This window comes from Rhagoletis zephyria, unplaced genomic scaffold (genome assembly GCF_001687245.7).
Source record: "Rhagoletis zephyria isolate East Lansing unplaced genomic scaffold, Rhagoletis_zephyria_1.1 Rzeph_scaffold_10169, whole genome shotgun sequence".
NCBI lineage: Eukaryota > Metazoa > Arthropoda > Insecta > Diptera > Tephritidae > Rhagoletis > Rhagoletis zephyria.
In genome coordinates, this window is record NW_016167247.1 from 1 (window position 1) to 21,949 (window position 21,949).

The 21,949-nt window shown below is 34.9% G+C and overlaps 3 protein-coding genes and 1 non-coding gene across 4 annotated transcripts; 2 read left to right on the top strand and 2 right to left on the bottom strand.

Annotated features, from left to right (window-relative positions):
* The first annotated feature begins 6 nt into the window (after positions 1-6).
* Positions 7-620, top strand: LOC108376274 (ARL14 effector protein). The gene has a single exon (XM_017632473.1). The coding sequence runs from the start codon at positions 67-69 to the stop codon at positions 469-471; it is 405 nt and encodes a 134-aa protein (XP_017487962.1). The 5' UTR covers positions 7-66; the 3' UTR covers positions 472-620.
* A 2,388-nt stretch (positions 621-3,008) lies between these two features.
* Atg7 (Autophagy-related 7) lies at positions 3,009-10,275 on the top strand. The gene is made up of 10 exons (XM_017632474.1): positions 3,009-3,598; positions 3,683-3,878; positions 4,052-4,389; positions 4,463-4,669; positions 4,747-5,050; positions 5,126-5,314; positions 5,381-5,560; positions 9,642-9,920; positions 9,972-10,088; positions 10,184-10,275. The coding sequence occupies exons 1-10, from the start codon at positions 3,405-3,407 to the stop codon at positions 10,235-10,237; spliced, it is 2,058 nt and encodes a 685-aa protein (XP_017487963.1). The 5' UTR covers positions 3,009-3,404; the 3' UTR covers positions 10,238-10,275.
* LOC108376276 (32 kDa beta-galactoside-binding lectin) lies at positions 5,567-9,009 on the bottom strand. The gene is made up of 3 exons (XM_017632475.1): positions 7,716-9,009; positions 6,066-6,653; positions 5,567-5,992 (listed from the first exon to the last, which is right to left on the bottom strand). Exons 1-3 carry the CDS (start codon positions 7,805-7,807, stop codon positions 5,707-5,709), a joined length of 966 nt encoding a protein of 321 aa, XP_017487964.1. The 5' UTR covers positions 7,808-9,009; the 3' UTR covers positions 5,567-5,706.
* Positions 10,276-11,161: 886 nt separating the features above from the next.
* Positions 11,162-11,233, bottom strand: TRNAD-GUC (transfer RNA aspartic acid (anticodon GUC)). Its single transcript has one exon. It is a non-coding gene; the product is annotated as a tRNA-Asp (tRNA).
* Between the last annotated feature and the right edge of the window lie 10,716 nt (positions 11,234-21,949).

Sequence of the window (21,949 nt, forward strand, 5' to 3'; positions counted from 1 at the left end):
TTCATAAATTTAATAAATATTTTAATTGGAATACATACCCTAGAAGTAAACGCTGCCCAACATATTATGGATGTTGATAGTGAACTCTCCGAGGGTGTTGGTTCGTTGCGTATGTCCTTGCGGGAACGACCCCGCAAGCAACAGTCGGACCGAAGGCTACGCGAACGGTCCGAAGACCTGAAGTTCCTGGAGGATTTCGATCCAGAAAAATCAAACCGCGAAAAACGTAAGCTAAAAAGAAAACTAACTAATCCTCGATCAACTGTTTACGATGAATATGGTCATATGCGTCATAATGGCATGGACGTATGCGACTGTTTGGATGAGAACTGTCCTGGTTGCTGGTATGAGTGTAAAAACTGCGGCTCAACGCGTTGTGGGGTACAATGCAGGGTGAATAGAAAGCAATTTGTGGATGAAATCACGTTTGATGGCAAAGATGTCGTAATTAAAAATAAATTTACATCGTAATTGCTAAGGAACTGGCCTTTTTAAGTAGAAATATCATGATTTTTCATTTCAGTTGTACAAGGCTGTTTGTAATTATTCCTATGTTCGATCAGTAAGAAAATAAATCTTTTCACAACGGTTTTTATATTTAAAATACCGTAAGTTCAATAGTACTTCTAATATCTGGAACATAGTGTTACACTTACATACATATATCTGTGTTCGTATGGAACAGTAGCTTATGTCGAAAGGACTGCGGCATTCGCAGCATACGATTGCGAATGACTCACTGGCGCCGAGTCATTGAAGAACTTTTGGCAAATAAACGTGCAGAAATAGTTCCGATACTAGCAAGTCAATATTCTTACTAAGTCCCATCAAAACATTCCTTGTCGTTTAAAGAATAAGGGGAATTCCGCATTATACTAAAGCCAGCTTTTCGACATAGGCTACTATTCCATAATATTTTTTTTTTACCGACTTCTAAAAAAGGAGGAGGTTATCAGTTCGTCGGAATATATTTTTTTTATGTATGTTACCGCATAACTGGGACCACGTCAACCGATTTCGATAATTTTGCATCGGAAAGGTAGTGTCTCAGAGGTGGGTCCATACTAATCTGGTTTAGATCCGATAATTAGATCATGAGATATATATATATATTTTTTTTTTTATGAGAATTGAAGTCGGTTTTTTGTGCTAAAAACTACTTGTTATAAATTGATGTAGGGAATGTGAAATTCGATGAAATCCATCATATAAATCAAAAAGTGAAAATCAAATTTTTTATTAGTTATGACTTTTTGCATTTCAACGATGGTGTTTGTNTCCATACTAATCTGGTTTAGATCCGATAATTAGATCATGAGATATATATATACATATATATATATATATATATATATATATGTATATGAGAATTGAAATCGGTTTTTTTTGCTAAAAACTACTTGTTATAAATCGATGTAGGGAGTTGTAATTCTATGAAATCCATCATATAAATCAAAAAGTGAATTTCAAATTTTTTATTAGTTATGACTTTTTGCATTTCAACGATGGTGTTTGTTACGTCTTTTAGCATTTCAGGTGACGATATGTAAGTGAAAGAATTTCAATTCGGTCCATGCAATTCGATATAGAAAGCGAAAGAAAATCGTCCGTAAAGGAAATCCAGCCCAAAATAACTAATACATTTACTTCAATAGTACAATCCAAAAATTACAAATATTGAGTTATGTACGCTTAAATAACCGCTACTTCTTCTATGTTGTGCGAAAATTGCATAGATGCATCGATTACCAGTAGTCCACTGGAACAAAATATGNAGCATTTCAGGTGACAATATGTAAGTGAAAGAATTTCAATTCGGTCCATGCAATTCGATATAGAAAGCGAAAGAAAATCGTCCGTAAAGGAAATCCAGCCCAAAATAACTAATACATTTACTTCAATAGTACAATCCAAAAATTACAAATATTGAGTTATGTACGCTTAAATAACCGCTACTTCTTCTATGTTGTGCGAAAATTGNCACTTCAATAGTACAATGCAAAAATTACAAATATTGAGTTATGTACGCTGAAATAACCGCTACTTCTTCTATGTTGTGCGAAAATTGCATAGATGTATCGATTACCAGTAGTCCACTGGAACAAAATATGTATTCGTTTTTTCCACGAAAGTATCTGTTAACTAAAACTTTAATCGTCGCCTGGGTAAACGATTGTCGTATGTTAATTTCGGCAGGTTGTGNTACTTCAATAGTACAATCCAAAAATTACAAATATTGAGTTATGTACGCTTAAATAACCGCTACTTCTTCTATGTTGTGCGAAAATTGCATAGATGCATCGATTACCAGTAGTCCACTGGAACAAAATATGTATTCACTTTTTCCACGAAAGTATCTGTTAACTCAAAACTTTAATGGTCGCCTGGGTAAACGATTGTCGTATGTTAATTTCGGCAGGTTGTGGGAAATCGCGATTGAAGCTTTCAATATTTCGGAAACTAAAGGAGATATCTAAAACTGATAACACCAATCGAAAGACCTTATTTCAAAATATATAACTGCATCTAGAACTAAAAATCGTCAAAATGGCGCTTACGACAATATTTTACCCAGGCGACGGTATATCTGAAAATTGTTTCTATTTGATTTGTTTTTCAATCGTCCATCTCGCGAGTAGAGCTGCAAAACTATCGATGGTCCATAGTTTCGATAGTGCTGGTGTATTGACATTTTGTGATCTTTACTTTAATAAGTGACGCTGTGAATTGAACAAAGGAAGATATTTAGAATTTCGCGTTTAAGATGTAATATTTATACTGACATATGTGTAATATTTATATTAACATATGTATATATTATACACATTTTATTCGGAGTTGAAGTTTCTCTACATATACAGCACGATAGTATACGATACTATCGAAATACCGGTACTATTTTTCAAACTACCGAAACTATCAATGGCTGGCGTCACTATCGATAGCTCTATTCGCGGGTATATAAATAGTTGAAGCAATGCTTAAAATATACTCACGTCGAACTCATTTAAGGGTTAAGGGCACTAATTTAGAACATCTGGTAGCACTGTGTTTCGCTCTTGTGCTATCAGCTGATGATTTTACGTTTGTTTATATCCGATTCGCTGATTACTTATCAAAGTGCCTTTTTGTTTTATATGTGCCATATCGATTTTCGTAGGTCTTTGTTAAGAATCTGTATTGTGTACAGAAAAAACAGACGCAGCCTGACGTGAAGTGAACTAATCGACAGATACACGTGTGTGAGTAAACGCACAGAAATACATTTTACCAAAAGCTTTTTGTTATTCATGTTGGGATAAAGTCGCTCGGTACGAGGTCCGAATAGCCAACGTCTATCAAGTTCTATCTATATAATACATTATAACTTTAAATAGTGGGTTTACTATTAAAAAAGTTCAGACATGTGTAATAACAACATTGTACTACAGTACGCACCCCTACAATCTTTTGTAAATCCAAATTTTTGGCACAAATTGTCGGAAATCAAGTTAAATCACGACCGACTTTCGGATGCTCCTAAACCAATATTTGGTTACTATACTAATTTCAACGCAAAGGCGTGTCTTCTCGAAACAGATTACTCCGCTTTCAATGGGTAAGTACATACATACATACATACATACATAGTTTGAATGAGCAATAATTACTTACCCTGTATCTACTATCATAAAAACAACAGCGACTTCACGGTACCAAGGCAATGCCACACTGCTGTCGGCACTCTCTACAATAAGAACACAATTGAAGACTTTAAAGCGTGTGATAAAAATGAATTATTGCAAATAGAGGGAAGAAAATTAATAGAGGATTTTCGCGCTGACCGCGTACTGGAGGACCCCAAATTGCTAGCCCGTTTCTTCGTGCTTTCATTTGCGGTAATCATCACAAGTAGTGGTATGACGTCACTTGCCTTATTCGAGTGACCTAGATAGGATTTTCCAGGTTATTTAGGTCTGCGCAGACAAGTGACCAATCCTTAAAAAAACAGTTGTTTAGCTAATACCCTTCTACCTCACACTAATTTCTATTTTTAAATATTTCTGAACAGGACCTTGCCACCTACAATTACTACTATTGGTTTGCCTTTCCTTGTCCACTGACGCCAACTTTAAAGATTCCGAGTGATTCGGGCCCAAAAATATTGTCGGACATTCCAGAGTTGGAGCATTTAAATAGTTTACTTAACAGTAAGGGGGGAATAACCAATTTTTTCCTAGTCAAAAGCAATGAAAAAAACGCCATCTACGAATTAAGAGATGTATTTTCTGATAACACGTCATTAGCAGAACAAAGCGATGACATTTACTTTGCCTTTGCTGATCCCAGTGAATATGAGCATCCTTCATGGCTGATGCGTATATATGCAGCGTATATCTTTTACAAATGGTTAGTGCAATTATAAATTAGATTACCTATGTATATATTTAAATATCTTAATTTTACTAAATTTTTATTTTAGTCCTTCATTGGTTGGGAAGCTAATAAAATTTTTGGGAATACGTTTCGATAACAAAGGCGAATGCAGTAAAAGCCTCGTTTGGACTGTACAGCAATCGGAAGAAGTAAATTTCGATGAGAAGACGCAATTCGTTGGCTGGGAACCCAATCGTAATAATAAAATGGGGCCACGCATCGTTTCGATGCGAGACAGCATGGACCCAACTATGTAAGTATTTTTTGCTTCTAAACTGTTCATATACTAACATAAACACTTATGTCTCTAATTCTATGTCTTATTTTTAGTTTAGTTGAAAGTGCCATAAATTTAAATTTGAAACTAATGAAATGGCGTTTAGTGCCAGACTTGGATTTGGATATTATATCGAAAACGAAATGCTTACTCTTCGGTGCAGGAACTCTCGGGTGTAATGTAGCGCGCAATTTGCTTGCTTGGGGCTTTAAGCATATAACTTTTCTGGATAGTGGCCGTGTCAGCTATTCAAATCCATTGCGACAAACGCTGTACACCCACGCAGATGCAATTGCCGGCAATGTAATGAAAGCACAAATTGCGGCCAAACGCGTTAAGGATATAAATCCAACTGCGGTGTGTATAAATACATATGTACATGTATGTATATTTTAATCCAATTATTTAATAAAATATGTTTCCCTTTTTTAGACTTCTACTGGTTACGTTATGCAAATTCCAATGCCTGGACATACTATAGGCGCCTCTATGCAGCAACAAATTGACGAAGACTTGAACACTATTAAACGCTTGGTGGAAGAGCATGATGTTAGCTTTCTACTAACTGATTCGAGAGAAAGTCGCTGGTTGCCAACACTGCTGGGGACTACTTTTCAAAAAGTTGGTCTACTTTTTTACAGTTAATGTTCATCTTGCTCTTTTTTAAAATGCTCAATTTTTGTACAGATAGTTATAAATTCAGCTTTGGGCTTCGATAGCTACTTAGTTATGCGTCATGGTGCAGGTGCACAAAATAACGAAGCTTCTGGTGATGACGCCCTTGCGATAGATATTGACGACTTGAAATGTATCAGTGGCGCCAATTTGGGTTGTTACTTTTGCAATGATGTTACAGCGCCGGGAAATGTAAGTAGAATATTTCTTTTTTTATATAATATGGAGCTTCGGTTCTTATTTTATGCTTACAGGAATGTAGTTAGTCAATAATTAACATATACGTATGTACATATAGCGCATAGGAAAGTTGAACTTATAAAATTAAAAAAATCATGCTAAGCACATTCATAATCGTGCTTGGAATACTTTTCGAAACCCGTACAAGAGGGGTCACCCATTTGCAAATGATCTACACCAGTCACATGCATATGCAAGCCATTTATGCACGTCACTTTAAATCCGACAAGATTTTGAAATACATTCGTTGTGCGATAGGCGTAGCTGCAGAAGTTATATCCATCTACAGCGGTGAGAAATTCACGTTCCGTGAATGCGATAGCAAGTTTAAACTGCTGATTAAAAACGAAGGGAAATCCACCATGGCGTTCCTCTTGTCCGAATCTAAAATACATGTGTATTTTTTAATTTATTAAAATTTTAATTTATTTTATGTACTTATTTACACTAAACTCACTCGAAGGCCTTATTCATCGAATTACGCACAACTGCTTTCTGATCAAAGCGCACACTGAAATGTAACTCCTCTCTTTTCGTATCACTTTCCAAGAATTTGATTATAAATTGTCCTTTCTTATTGTCAAAGCAGCGTGCTGTTATCACAATTAAATGTCCCGGACTAAACATTATTGGCGAATCATTGCTGAACGCTTTACCAAAGTCCGATGCTTGTATTGCCGGCCAAGGATATGGGAATACAGCGCGATGATCCATTTGTTTGATCACCTGTATTTGCTCGCATATCTCTATCGTGCGCAGTGATTTTAGTGGTAAGCGATATTTGAATGTACAGAATGGGCGATTGTTGATTGATATGTGAAACTTCTCTTCACATGCGAGTATATAAATTACAAAAAACTCTCCCATCTCAATGGGATTTTGCAGTGAATGACCTTCGATATCATGTATCTCCTCCTCACCCCATATGCCATTGATCCGTGCATTACGCACAATTATATCCTTTCGAAAGAAGCAGGAAAAACGTAAACCGATGTCTGCATTTGGATTAATCACCGATTTTGCAGTAGCCAGATTAATGTGAAATCTACAAGATTAAGCGAGGCAAAGTTTGGTAGATTTTACAAGCGGTGTGTATAGAAATATTTTTAATACAAGGAAAAAATTCAATATTTTTGTCGACTTCCAAAATAGTAGTCATTTGTTTTGTCAATATTTGTTTATGTTTGTTACCGAAAAACTTGTGGTAACTCAAGGCTGTGGTCCTATACTAATTTGGATACTTCTTCAAACTTCCGCAATCGTCAGGAGAAAATATTAATGGGTGTTGGACTAGTTGTAGTGTTGCAGGCAAATCTACTGTCACTGCTATACCGTTTCGGCGAAGGACGTAAGGCTCCTACTGAAACCAGAGGTCGATACAACCAGAATTCCGTTCTTAAACCAATCTATAATGCTAAGTGCTACGTTCGATAACCTACTCTCCTTTTCTGCATAATCTCACACCGATTCGGCTGAAAATGCAGCAGTCACTATACTTGTACATATAAATATGTACTCGTATCTTAACCGATTTTCGCTTCCCCGAGTCTACATCTGCCATGTAAAAGTGCCTCATAAATAAAGCATTTGCCATTCGCAGTCGGCGTAAAATTGTCGGTTCGGACAAACACGTAAAAATGTATAAGCGCCAAATTTTATTATTATTTTAGATTTATTATAATTAAACTGAAAGTTTTGAGCAAATTGTGTCTTGCTGGGTATATGTATATTAGTCATAGTGATAAAAAGTTTACATGAAAAAAATTATCAGTATCAAAATGACCGCTATCAATAAATGCGTCAATTAGTGGTTTTGACAAATTGAGTATCCTAAAATTAGATAAGTAACATTTTTTTATTGTTAAATTTCCAGTGCATTATCCTGTAATTATTTTCAGATAGTAAGTAAAATGTACATATGCTTGTACATACATACATATGTACACATGTAAATATGATTGTACCCACACCAAAAAAACCGACGTGTCCAGATCCAAAAGAAAATCGCAAGTTGTTTGAAACATTAAAATACACACACCTATGTACTATATGTGTATGTACAAGCCCATGTATTAGAGCTTACTGTATGTACTTTTTTGTTGCTTACCGTGAAGCTCCATCAATAGTTTTCGCCACAATTTCCAAGGCATGTCCAAATTCCAAATGGTGCGATAAGTTGCCCGCGTATTCTGTTAACATTGTTTACGAAAAGAAATAACGCGCTTTAAACAATTCGAAAAGTAATTTCAGTTTTTAATTTATACTCTACAACACAATTAATTGTGCTATAACAATATTCTCGCGCACGTTTTGCTAATTTAAAATATTTCAGCCGCACTAAACAAATGACAAAAATCAACTGTTAGCAAAAGTTAGCGATGACGATTGTTATCAGCGCACACATTCATATATTTTAAAGTATAACTTCTACGGTAAAAATAGTAGTGTTGTTTGGTTGTCAGTTGATATCACATTGTGAGTAGTCTGAGTAGTAAATCGCTTTGGAAGGTGTACATTTTGCTCTCTGATTGCTTTTTATTGTTGTAATTATTGTAGGCGCTGTATTTTATCTAATCGTTGTATAAACAACTGTTCGTTTTCTTTTAATACAGAGCCAGTGGTGGTGTTTTATTTTTTTTTTATGTTTTATTTTTTTTATTTATGCGATTATTTTGCTCTCACACACAGTTGCTTTTGCTGCGGTTAGCATTCTTCCAGCAAGTGTTCTGGCACGATTGTTGCTTCTCAACTTCTCAGCTGTTTCGAACGTTTGTACACCATACTTAATCACCTTTCACTTAGAAAATTTCCTATAAAACAGACTTTTATGTACGAGTTTTTTCGCGATTTCCCACCAGCTTTCATGTCTGATTTTCCTATTAGCTATTGCCACGAGCCACCAATAAAACTGCTGCGATCAACAGTGCGCTAGTCAAGGTGCTCTGGGCCGCAGTAAAATGCATAAACAAATTTGTTTGTGGATTTTTATTTCATCTTTACTTCTGACTATACATACATTGAATTTAATGCACGGAGATGCATGCCAAATTTGTACATAGCTACGTATGTACGTATGTATGTATAGATGTCCACTGCGTATGTGGAACCGGCCGCCCGCCAATCGCTCCAATTTAGTTTGCATTTGTATGTAGTGTGTGAACCTGTTTTCTTACGTCATATAAACAATTGTCATGTGCTCTTTTCCAAACGCAGCTCAACAATTTATTAACTCAAAATAGACTCGCAATGTTACATACATGTTATAAACATACATCCATATGAACATGTACGGCGCGTTGCCCCTCTATTTTGAAATTTTTAATTTATCATCCACTGATAAACTGTGGTACATATTTAGATATATATACAGTGACTCAAACAAATGACCACGTGTTGATTTTCTTCAAATATGGGTAATGTTTTCGAGATAAATTTTGTTTGTAATTTCTATATAAAAATATCCTCTAAGCTTTAACCAAAACCGTGTAAATCACAGTTTCAAACTTTATAAAAAATTTAAGAAAATCGACAAATTTTCATCAAATTTTCAACTTTTTATTCTGAATTTTTAGAAAATGTTTAGGTATGCAGTTTTATAGCCCATACAATTTTAGTCTAATTAAGTGCAAGTTTCAAACGGCTAAAAAATCGCGTAGATTTTTGAGAATATTTTTTTTTTTGGTGACGGACTGTGCACTTTTTTTTCATATAAGTATGAAGTTCTTATGAAATAAAACGCGGGAGACCGTCAGCAACAAAATTTCAAAATATCAACGCAAGTTTTTGTAAATTGCACTTGTTATATTAAAAAACCCGTAAAGAACAATGAAAACCCCAGTATTGGCTCCATTAAAGGTAATATTAGTGGTATTCACCAAAGCGAATACTTTTATGAGTAACTGTGCATCTTATACATTTACAAACAAACACACATATTTTATTAACTTCTTTCAATGTCAAGAAACTCAAAACATATACATAGGTACATTGTTTAATCCTTCTAATAAGAATTTAATAAATTACCATTTTTCAGTCCCTCAAGGACCGAACACTGGATCAGCAATGTACAGTTACACGGCCAGGTGTATCATGTATTGCTGCTAGCTATGCTGTCGAATTGTTGGTATCGCTGTTGCAGCATCCACTGCGCGATCGTGCGCCTGCCTATTATTGTGCCACCGGCCAGCCGAATACCAAAGTACCCGAAGGCCTATTGGGTGTCATTCCGCATTCGATACGTGGTCAGCTATGCAATTATGAAAATATTTTACCGGCAACACAAAAGTTTTCACAGTGCATTGCATGTTCAGAGGTTACCCTTAACATTTATTTTTGAATCATTAAAATAAACTCTTATTTTCAGAAAGTAATTTCCGAGTATCGTGAAAAGGGTAATGCATTTTTATTCAAAGCTTTTGAAACTGCCAAATATTTGGAAGACTTGACTGGAATCTCTGATTTTAAAGCACTGGATAGCACGGTAAGTCATATTAAGGTTGATAGACACACGAACGATTCATACAAACATACATAGTACATAACTAATTTAATCCTTTATATATCAACTCGTTTTAGATTATTGACTTCGATGACTCAGATCTGGAAATATCCGAACCTGAAGATATGTGATTTTACTAAAGAAATTATATATCCAAATGTGTCTATTTAAAAAAAAAGCGGTTTTTATTATTGTTGTGTGCTTTAAGAAACTTAGCCTAATGTTATTTATAGCAGTTGCACAATACAGAATTTTTAAACTAGATTTTTTAGCATTCACAACGACAACGATGAACGAGTTCATAATATGCATCGTTATTTAAACCTAAACGATATACGTAAACGTAAAAATTTTTCTATTTTCTATTTTTTATAAACATTACAACTATGTACTATGTGCTTTGTATTTGTATGTACACATACCCACCCGGCCAACGTACCGAGAATGCATTGCCGTTTTCACTAATTTCTTACTAGAGAAACTGATTGAAATAAGTTTCGTTTTCGCTTCTTTCTCGATAGCGTTTCGAAAACACTCCGCAAAAACTTTTGAGCGACAATTTTTCACAACCCGTTCCCAATAGTTTTATACGCCAAAGTTTTGCCAAAATTTCTAAAACGGATGCATTTTCGTGTACGTTGGTCGGGTGGGTGCCTATATATGTATGTACATATATGTACGTAAACCAAATAAATGTTTGTATGTTTATAAAAGTGAGCAATAAAGAAAATAAATGTCTACGAACAAACTTTTGTATGGGTCCACAAGTTCGTAATAGGTTTTCATCGAAGCCACGAATGCCTGGAAAGAAGTCTGACATTTCATAGATTCACACACACGAAAATGCGGTTGTATAATGTTGAATGTTATTATGGGGCAAGACTAAAATTATCTTACAAAGCCTTGTATCGTTGTTAATGCAATTTTATAAGCTAATCTCATTAACATTAACTGCATTTATTTGATTGCGAAAAATGCTTTAATCAGTACAAAAAAAAAATAATGTTGCATATCATAAAATAAATTAAAAAATTAAAAAAAAAAATGATTCTCATCTCCCCGACGGGGAATTGAACCCCGGTCTCCCGCGTGACAGGCGGGGATACTAACCACTATACTATCGAGGACGTTAATTCGTGCTTGCCAAAAGTCGTTCATACGCTAAAGCGCCTTAAAATAGTTGTGTATAAAGCTTTGAGCAAAAGCTCTGCATGTACGCAAGTATAAGCTATAAAAAGCTACATGAATAGTATGTGGATTAGGGATGTTTCGAATGTCATATTTTTAACATTCGCGAATGCAAATGCGAATTTTCGGAATGCGAATGCGTATGTTAGGAATAACATTAAAAAGCTATAATCAACTTAAGTCATCGTTTTANTTCGTGCTTGCCAAAAGTCGTTCATATGCTAAAGCGCCTTAAAATAATTGTGTATAAAGCTTTGAGCAAAAGCTCTGCATGTACGCAAGTATAAGCTATAAAAAAGCTACATGAATAGTATGTGGATTAGGGATGTTTCGAATGACATATTTTTAACAATCGCGAATGCAAATGCGAATTTTCGGAATGCGAATGCGAATGTTAGGAATAACATTAAAAAGCTATAGTCAACTTAAGTCATCGTTTTATAAATTATTAGAACATTGAACCTATGCAGTGTTTTAATCTAGTAGTCAAAGTTCAAAAGGGGCATATTNTTATTAGACATTGAACTAGTGCTTAACCTATGCAGTGTTTTAATCTAGTAGTCAAAGTTCAAAAGGGGCATATTACATTTCAGAAAAGATAATTTTGCTGCCTTTTCTACCATGAGACGATTTCTTAGAGGCTCGTTTGAAAGGCCGGCTGCGCTGAACAATTGCTCACTCTCAACGAATGAAGTAAAAAAATTAACTAAAATATGTAATTATCAATATAACTACGTCAAATATGAATAGCACTGAAATATTTTACAGGTCATCACAAAAAGAGGATAAAATGCAAACCTTAAAAAAAATAAATGCGAACACATTTGCAGGCGCCCAATTAAATCTAGATATTTCTATTTTCTATGTTGTTTTCTATGTATTTTCTAGTTAACGTTAAATTGAAACAACATTTAACATACATATGTATGTGCTTTACGCTCCGATTGTATGTTTAGTGGTCGTTAACTGCATGCTCTGCCCATAGGTACACATTCGCATTCTCAAAATATTCGTATCACTTGATGCGAATGCGAATGTCGAAGTGAATGTGTAAAATGATGCGAATCATTCGCTTAACGAATTCGAGAGCAAATATTCGCTACATCCCTGATGTGGATATCCAATTTGCTTACATATTTTTTGTCCTATGCGTATATAAATATAAAGATATCTCGAATTAAATTTAAAATGTGGTAACAGCATATAGATAGTTTTTTAATAGACTTCAAAAAAAGGAGAAGGTTGTCTATTCGTCGGAATATTTTTTTTTAAGTATGTATGTTACCGCATTACTTGGGACCACGTTAACCGATTTCGATAATTCTTTCTTTATCGAAAAGGTCGTTCCATACCAATTTGGTTTAGATCCGATAATTGGATCATAGAGAAATTAACGGTACACCTAAATTTGTATATGAGAACTGAAATCGGCTGTGTTTTTTGCTTAAAAACTACTTGTTTCTTCTCCATTTTCATATTCAACATTTTAGTACAGTCAGTCTGGCTCTACATGTACATAGGTATACCTGGAAAAAATTCCACAGAGGATAAAAATGCTACCATGATGTTCAGAAAACTATTTTAATCCAAAAAAAGAATATGTGGTATCTCTCAATTTGCCAGGAAGTATTTTTAATTACTCCTGCAAGAATTACCTCACGGTGATTTCAAAAATGAAATCATTTTTTTTTTTGTACCGGCTCCGATTTTGAAAAACCTGGGTGTTTTAGGACCGGTTTCCAATTTTGTAAATAAGCGAAGTGATCACGCCCATTTCTTTTATGATGATTATTTCAAAGATGAAATCGGCTTTTCTGTACCGGTTGCCAACTGCGAAAAATTCGAAATAAGTGTACTATATTTTTTCAGATTTTTTTGAAAACGTACTATAAATTTCTTAGAAAATGTTGGCAACACTAGCGGGATCACTCCACTTTTTACGCAATCGGTAACTGGTACTCAAAATTCGAATTTTTCAAAATTAGTAACCGGTACAAAGAAACCAATTTCAATTTATAAATAACGATACTTAAAGAAATTGGTAGAACCACTCCGCTTTTTATGAAGCTAGTAACCGGTACTAAGAATTCGGATTTTTCAATGTCAGTAACCGGAACAGAAATTCCGATTTCATTTTTGAAATAACCCTTAGCTTCTTTCAAAAATGGAAACCGGTCCTAAAAACTCGGAGCTTAACCCTTTCCTCGACCAAATCAACGGTGGTCCTCTTCACCTTCTGAACGAAGGGAGTCAGCTTACGGGTGTTACCTTTGATAGCCCGCTCTCCATCTCACAGTACAGAGCCGGCAACACCTGGGGCAGAGACAAGGAACTGTTGTTGGCAATACACAAGGTAATTGGCTGGTCTGTTTTGAACTAAATATGCTGCGCCTGTTTGGTCGCCGGGGAATAGTTGGATGCAGTAAACGAAGCTGCAAACTTGTCAGGTTACCTTCTGATGTCGTCTGAGCAACATCTCCATAGCGAGGCCCCAATTGGGCCTATAAGGAAGCATAACACATGTCAGTTCAATCCTACTCCCCCAACACTCCTCTCCCTCTGAACCGACCACGCCGGAACGGCTCGTTTTTTAGCGTTATCTACTGACTTTTTCACAAAGCTGGATTTAGAAAAAAATATTAGCTGAGGGCTTTATATGTATATTAAGGTAACGATAATGTGTGTATGAGCATGTGTATATACNGCAGTCGCTCGGAGTAGTTCGGTGCTTGGAAATAACTTCGGCTGCACGTTATTTTGCAACTGACAACGTAATGTGTCTTCGGAGGTGTTCATTTTGCCCTTTACTAGTAGATGACATTGGCCATGATGACAATTTTGGTACTAAAAACTGAAAGAAAACATGGCTTACCTCGCAAGGTGCTTACCTATTTTCCCAGCGGGTATCATTGAAATATTAATAATCAAGCAAAAGTGTGCATCTGTGCACATACGTACATACACACATATCTATGTATATACTATATTCAAACACTCATTCATCTTGTTTTTAATGAATCCGTTGATTAAAAACATAAGTTCATAAATCTAATTGATATAGAATGTACATTAGACTGCCGGAATCACAAAACTTATTATATTTTAAGACGTCCACCAAAATATTTCGGAAAAAAATTAAAATCTACGTGAGCTGGACCGATTTGAAAATACCTCCAAAAATTGAGTTTTTTTTATGAATAAAAATAGTTTCTTAAAGAACTTTTTGAAAAAAAGGTCCCCCCCAAATGACAAACGGTTTAAGCTTAAAAAATTAGCATAAAAATATTTAAAAATCTTTTCAACGGAGTCGTAATAATGAGATTTTTGATGCTGTTTTTTTAATTTTTTCGAAGATTGATTTACGAAAAACTTGAATAACTGGGCCAAAACTATTCTTATTTAGATTTATGGCATCTCAGTAGAAAGGTATTTTCCCACTATTTTTATTTCTGTGCAAAAAAGTCATTCGTGTCCCAATTTTATTTAATTTTTTTTTCAAATACCTATACATCTTAATTCAACTTTGAATGACGTTCGTTCATCCTATCTTTCTCATTCATGCTTTGAAGGAGTTTATTAGCAAAGAAATAAAAAGGGTAAGAAAATATCTTTCCAATGATATTCAGCTATTCAAGATTTTCTTATACCAATCTTTGAAGAGTTAAAACACAACATCAAAAATCTCATTATTACGATTCCGTTCAAAATTTTTTTAAATTTTTTCATAATATTTTATGCAAATTTTTTAAGCTTAAACTGTTTTGTCATTTGGGGAGATTTCAAAAAAAAAAAACAATCTTTAAGAAACTATTTTTATTAATAAAAAATCCATTTTTGGAGGTATTTTCCGAAATAGGTAGGTTCCGAAATATTTTGGTGGACGTCTTAAAATATAATAGATTTTATAATTCCAATAAAAACACATTACCGATTTTTTGTGTATGGGGAGTGATGCAGTCTACTGTAATACATATACATATCTAGATTCAAAAAATTAATTTTCAAAAAAGTTTCAACAAATAAATAATAGTTTTTTATTGGGAGCGGGGCGGAGCAAGAGCGGGGCTCGGAGTGAAATAAAATACCGGCGCGGAGCTAGAGCGGAGCGAAGAAAAAAACCTTTGCTCACAAGCCCTGCTTTAAACTAATACAATCAATCTTCCATAGACTGAACGCTTCACACTGGCAGATCCCAATAAAAGTTGCACGAAAAGGTAGTAAACGTATCTCGGTTTTGCTAAAATTTACTATTTGAACCATTTTGACTATGGAAATAAAAAGTATAAAAACTAGTAAAAAGTGGTGAACAGCCACACCCGCTCCAATAAGGGGTGGATATGGTAAATGTTATTCGATTCCAATGAAATTCGGTTCGTAACTTGTATTAAGCTAGAAAGACATAAATCTGAAATTTGGTGAAAATCGATCAACTGACACGCCCACCAGCTATATCTAGAGTTTTGTACTTTCATGTAGCACCATTTCTCATATTTATTCATTCCTACGCAAAAGTACTCCACGCTAAAATTTTCAGCAAAATCGGAAGAAATTACCGTTACCTCTTCTTCTATGGTGTGTAAAAATTTCACAGCTGTATTGGTTACCAGTATCAAAAACAGGTACGGCTTTTTAAAAAGTGGCATGTAAACTTTTTATTGAAGGTTTATTAAAATCAATTACGAAAAAAGTGTTGCTTAGGCGCCTTTGTGAGTTGAGGCAACGATATGTAAATTCAAAACTTAAAAGCCGTTTTTCTCGCCGACTTGTGGCGTGCGCCTTGATGTTGTCACACAAAGCAGTTTTACGCTGACTCCGAACGGCGATTGTATTTTTATGAGAAGCTGTTTTGTTTAATGTTTGCGATGTTGCTTTGACCAGGGCTTAAACCCAGGTGCTTACCACTACACCACAGCGGCCGACACATATATCATTTCCGTTTCAAAAAATTCATTCGTTATTTAAGGCTACAGGTTCTTTTGTTGAAAACTCGTTTTTTCGGGGATTCCAAATTCGGGGATTCGAAATTAATTTTTTTTATGTCGTGTATGTATGTGTAGCCGCTGTGATGTATTGGTTAGCAATGCGCGCTACCATACCGCAGGCCCTTGGTTCAAGTCCGGTTCAACCCAAAATCGAAAAATAAAAAACAAAACAGGTATTTTTTTCTAATAGCGGTCGCCCCTCGGCGTGCAATGGCAAATCAACGAGTGGAATTCTGCCATGAAAAATATCATCTCATAAAAATACAATCGCCGCTCGGAGTCGGCTTAAAACTGTAGGTCCCTCCCCTTTGTGTGCCAACATCAAGGCGAACGCCTAAAATCGGAGGAGAAGCTCGGCCAAAAACTAACCTATATGTAAGCGCCAATCTATTAGTATTATAATTATTATTATGTACATTAATGTTCCCAGCGCAAAAAGAAATATGTACTAAAATTAAAAAAAAAGTTATTTTAATTTAAAAATGTTTCTTAACTCACGAAAATCTTTTTTAATTTATACACTATTTGTAAAAAAAAGTTATCAAGTTATTATTGATCCGTGCCAGACTGGCCATTTCGTCCACGGTGCAGCGGGTACTTTTTCTGGTCCTCGTTCACGTGGTAATAATTTAATTTTGTTTTTATTATATGCAAACATATTTATTAAAAATTAATTAATTTCAAAATAAAACATTCCAATCCTTCGTTAGTGTCAAAGAAAACCACGTCAGTGCAACACACGCACTACTTTCTCACCAAGCCAAGATTATGTCAACCAAAGTCACAAAATGTTTATTAATCTGTTTCCAAACTCGCCAAATAGAGTAGGTATGTAATACCATGGGACGGAATTCGAAAAATTGCTGATGTAATTATAGCGGTAGAATTTATCAGATGTACATATGTATGTAAGTATGACCTCGGCATCTATAAACTATTTACTAAAGTCTCCTCTGCGTCTAAGCTGCGCTTATAAGAAATAGACACGTAACATTTCTCTTTCGTAAATATTTTGAGTTTGTAAAATATCATTTAATGAGAATATTAGTGTCGGTGAAAGATTGTAAAACAAAATAAAACTAAGGAGAAGCTATTGATTGCGAACGTGATACAAGAGTAAGTGATACCAATATTCATATTTACACACATACTACTGATGAATGTAAAAATATCTACATATCTAGATAGCTACCTGATATACCGTTGTTTATGCTAATGACCTAATGACTGCCACCGAAGTGCTACTGTTCGTTTGCTTAATGGCAGCTAAAAAATTAAAGATACTCAAAATGCTCATATGTAAACAGACATAGTTACCACCAATTAGATGAATGCGACCCAAAACACTCCACTGGATGCTGATCATTAAACACTCAAAAAGAAAAAATTTAACCGCAGAACAGACCTCAGGAAATGGAGAATCTTAAAACACTACAATTAAGTAAAACACAAAGAAAGCAAGAATCGACAAATGGAGTTAGGGCCACTTGGAATTGAGTGGAATGTTTTGTAGCTTATGGTCGTCTTGTGGCTATGGCCAAATGTAATGAATAAAAACCCAAAATTCATGCAGCTGCACAACACAAACGCTTCAGAGCCATTCGAAGTTATACACCTCGTCGCGGCGCCGTTTAACCAATGCCACTAATTCATGCAAGCAATTCACGTACACAGCATCGTAAACATTCATCAATTAGTGAAAATCGAAACGTTTTAAGTGTATTGAGAATACATTACCATCAAGTGAATATTCATGCCACACGCAAGCGTCTCTGCAATCACAGATTAATAACACAAACTTTGTACATCAAGTGAAGATCAGTCAGTAGGTACAGATCGCCTGTTGTTGTGGCGCACCAAACTTTCTTTGGATATACAATCGGTTTTAACAACTTTGAGATACGAGTACGAGCGTTGAGAGATACGCTTGAACCATTTGAGTTGCATTTGCAGTGTGTATCCGGTCAGTACGAGTTTATACTAATGTGTCGCAGCAAGCTTCTACAGAAGTCAGCGAATACTGATAAAGACACTGCCGAGTCAGCGACGACAACAAACAACAGCGGAATTAGCGATAGTTCAGGTACAGGGATTGCCGCTGCAACTAACGGTCATTATAAAATGGTAAGTATGTACTTATATATCTGCTTATTTGCGAGAACTAATAATCGTTAGGACCTGGTTGTAATGGAAGTAACGGGACGGAGTGAAATGTCACTTAATTATCTAACAGGTCGATGTCTGTACATTAAAGATATTGAAAAAAAATTAATATGGGGGGTCTTTAAAAGAGCAACGAAGCCAAATCAACAATTTTTAGATTTTTTTTGTCTGGCTGTATATTTGTGTGCGCATCACTGGAAAACTAATGCATGGAATTGAATGCAGTGTTTACCTATGTATTGCTAGAGGTCTAACTTAAAATATAGAAAGAAAAAAATTACAGAGTTGCCACCTGTTTGAAAGTTGCAGTCTAAGTAAATTGATAAAATAAAGTAAATATTGCAATATGGCTGTCAAAAAAAGAGGTTTAAAACGGCTAAAGACGAAAATATTTTTTGGGGGTGGCCACCTATTTTAAAACTTTAATTTATTTGAATTGATAAGATAAATTGAACACATATTGCGATATGGGAATAAAAAATAAAGAGGTTTAGGAAAGTTTACTGCTGGAAATATGTGAGGTGGGTTGCCTTCTGTTTGAAAATTTTTATCCAATTATATTGTTAAATAAATTAAATATTATAATACGGGTATCAAACAGCACAAAATACTTTATGACGCGGTGAAGCACGCCGGGTATTTGCTAGTTTTGTATACAAAATTTGACAGTTAAACCAAAGATAAAAAATCTTCAAGGTTCTCTAGGCTTTTTGCCAATTTGAGAGAATACCGTTTATTTAGTTTTTTTTTAAGAGGGGAGCTTCAGTTAGTAGATATAGACGTTTAATATATAAAAGTCGAATATCCCAATCAAAATAATAAAACAAATTTAATCCTTGGTGTAATTATGTGATTTAGCAAAAAATGGTTTCCTCTCAGTACCCCGAGATAGGCTCTTTTTGTGAAAAGTGAGTGAGGCTTTCATATACTAAATACACATCGACGGCTTATATTCAATACCCTCTATCTGCAATTATCACAATGAATATTTTAACACACTTGTTGAAAGAATTTACTGTTTAATTGCAAAATTAAAATTAACATTAGTGATCAGTGTTAAGTCCAGTGCCGTAGGAAACTTCCAGGGACTAGAAGGGGATTTGCCCACCGAGGGACTTTTAGCGCATTGATTCTTATAAGAACCGTGTCCAGGTCTAAAAAAAATTAAGATTCATTATTTAATTTATCAGTCCACATACGAATACTACGTTTAGGTCCAATGATTCTTGTCAAAGCCGAAAATTATGATTCACATACTGCCGTTCCGCACAGGAAAATTTCGATTGATGCATAGCTCCGGCATCTTCTGCTCTTTGGAAATTTTTAGCTCAATATCATTTAACAATTGGATGCACAAATCGGTCAAAGGCTGAACATTTTTCAACTCCATCTCATCTGTCGTATCAATAGATTTTGGCATCTTCTTTCGCGAAACGATTTTTTACTTCGATTAACACAATATCGATCGTTTCGTAGAATTGCACAATTAAACAAGTAAGAAAGTCTAAGTTCGGGCGGAAATACCCGGCGCAAGTATTAAATATATGTTTTTTCAACTTTTCGAAAGCTACCGCTACATGGTAAGCTGGGGTGTATCAATTTTGAGTAAATTAGCGTCTTTAAATTTCGAAATATTGAAGTTTCAAGCATTTCTCAAAATTACCGTTATATGAAAAGCGGCCGTAATTTTAGTCAGATTTCAATAAATTTCAACTTTTTGCTTTTATGTGGCAATCAGAATAACCATACCGAGTTTGGTACAAATTGGTATAACGGTTACCGAGATACATATATGTGATCATAAGTGGGCGGTGACACGGACGGATTTCTTGGTAAAGAATTGTTGTAAGCATCAATTTTGAATAAATTAGCTTTAATATTTACTAATTTATCGAAGATTTTGTATTTCTCTAAACCGTTATATGGGATGTGGGCGTGGTTATTGTCCGATTTTACGATTTACGTTGTACCAAGGCCAACAACTGTGCCAAGTTTGGAAGAAATTGGTGCAGCGGTTACCAAGATCAAGATATACACATGTAACCATAAGTGGGCGTGGCTAAATAAATAATATAAAGCCTAGTTGACACTAATCTCCGGTTAAACATCGTTATCGACACCGTGTTATATGCATGGAGTCGATAACGATGTTAACCGATGATTAGTGTCAACCAGGCCTTGAGCAACCGGCTCTAAACTTAGCTCAGTACCCGATGACAATGCAATGTGAAGTATGAATTAATCCGCTAGGTGGCGCAGATTTCCAGGTATTTAAAAAAGCCGTATTTAAGATCAGATATGGTTCATATTTGAAACAGAAAAATTCCCGCGAAAAAATTTGGCCGATGCACAGTGGCCAATTTTTCGAAAAAGCTGGCCAAAAGTCGAAGCGTGGTACAATTGTCATCAAACCTTGTGTATTCGTCTTTATTTTGGTTGCTGGTTTTAAATTTCACCACATAATTTCGAAATTCAAAATGGCTGATCCATAATGGCTGCTGTGTACGCTTAAAATAATCAGATTTTTAGTAAAACTAAGGTAGTTAAGTAAAAAAGGTCATGTTTTTGGCTTTTTTGTTATATAATTTGAGTTAGCGGTTAGCAAATTGGAAGAGAAGCTCGGACAAACACTAACGAGGTCTTAATGTTTGTTTCTAAAAATCTTGATGTTCAAATTTAAACGGGAAATGCGGGATTTTGAATGAATCAATAAACAAGACATACATATTTGTTGGTACAGGAATATATTTTTAAGATAACAGTTTTATACACCGTCAGCATCGCAGTCATCTGAAGTATCCAAGCTCGTATCTATATTTACTGATGGCAATTCCGCATCCGCATTTACAACAGTTAATAATAATTATTAAAAAAAAAAATTATTAAATTATAATTTAATGGCATCTGACGACAGTTTATGATTTTGTTTTGGTTTAAACGTAAACTTGAAGTGGCAGGGGCCGAGGATACAAGCAGCCGATATTTTGTAATATCCTTATTCCTTGGCTCTTGGGTTTCTTCGGAAAGTTACCCAATTGGCAGTGGTGCCCATTCAATAATGAGAGGCCCATGGATGAGCACTCTAATATAGTAGTACTTTCTGACATCATTTAAATTCTAAAAACATCCAATCTTTAAAACATCAAAATCTTGACAGAAATAATTTTTTACACAATTTAATGGGCTTATTCATAAAAAATAAAGTAGCTTTATAAAAGGTTTATAAATTGAAAATTGTATGAAAACGTCAATTTATAAAGCTCTTTAAACCTACTTTATTTATTATGAATAAGGCCATAAATCTTTTAAACATAAAAAAAAAATTAAGAATCGCGTATAAACACTGATGAAAAAACTACAGTAGCGGCTTGTGGCAGNAAATCTTTTAAACATAAAAAAAAAATTAAGAATCGCGTATAAACACTGATGAAAAAACTACAGTAGCGGCTTGTGGCAGGTGATTTTAACCAAGGTGGATGGGAAAAACTTCAATATATATGGAAAAGAAAA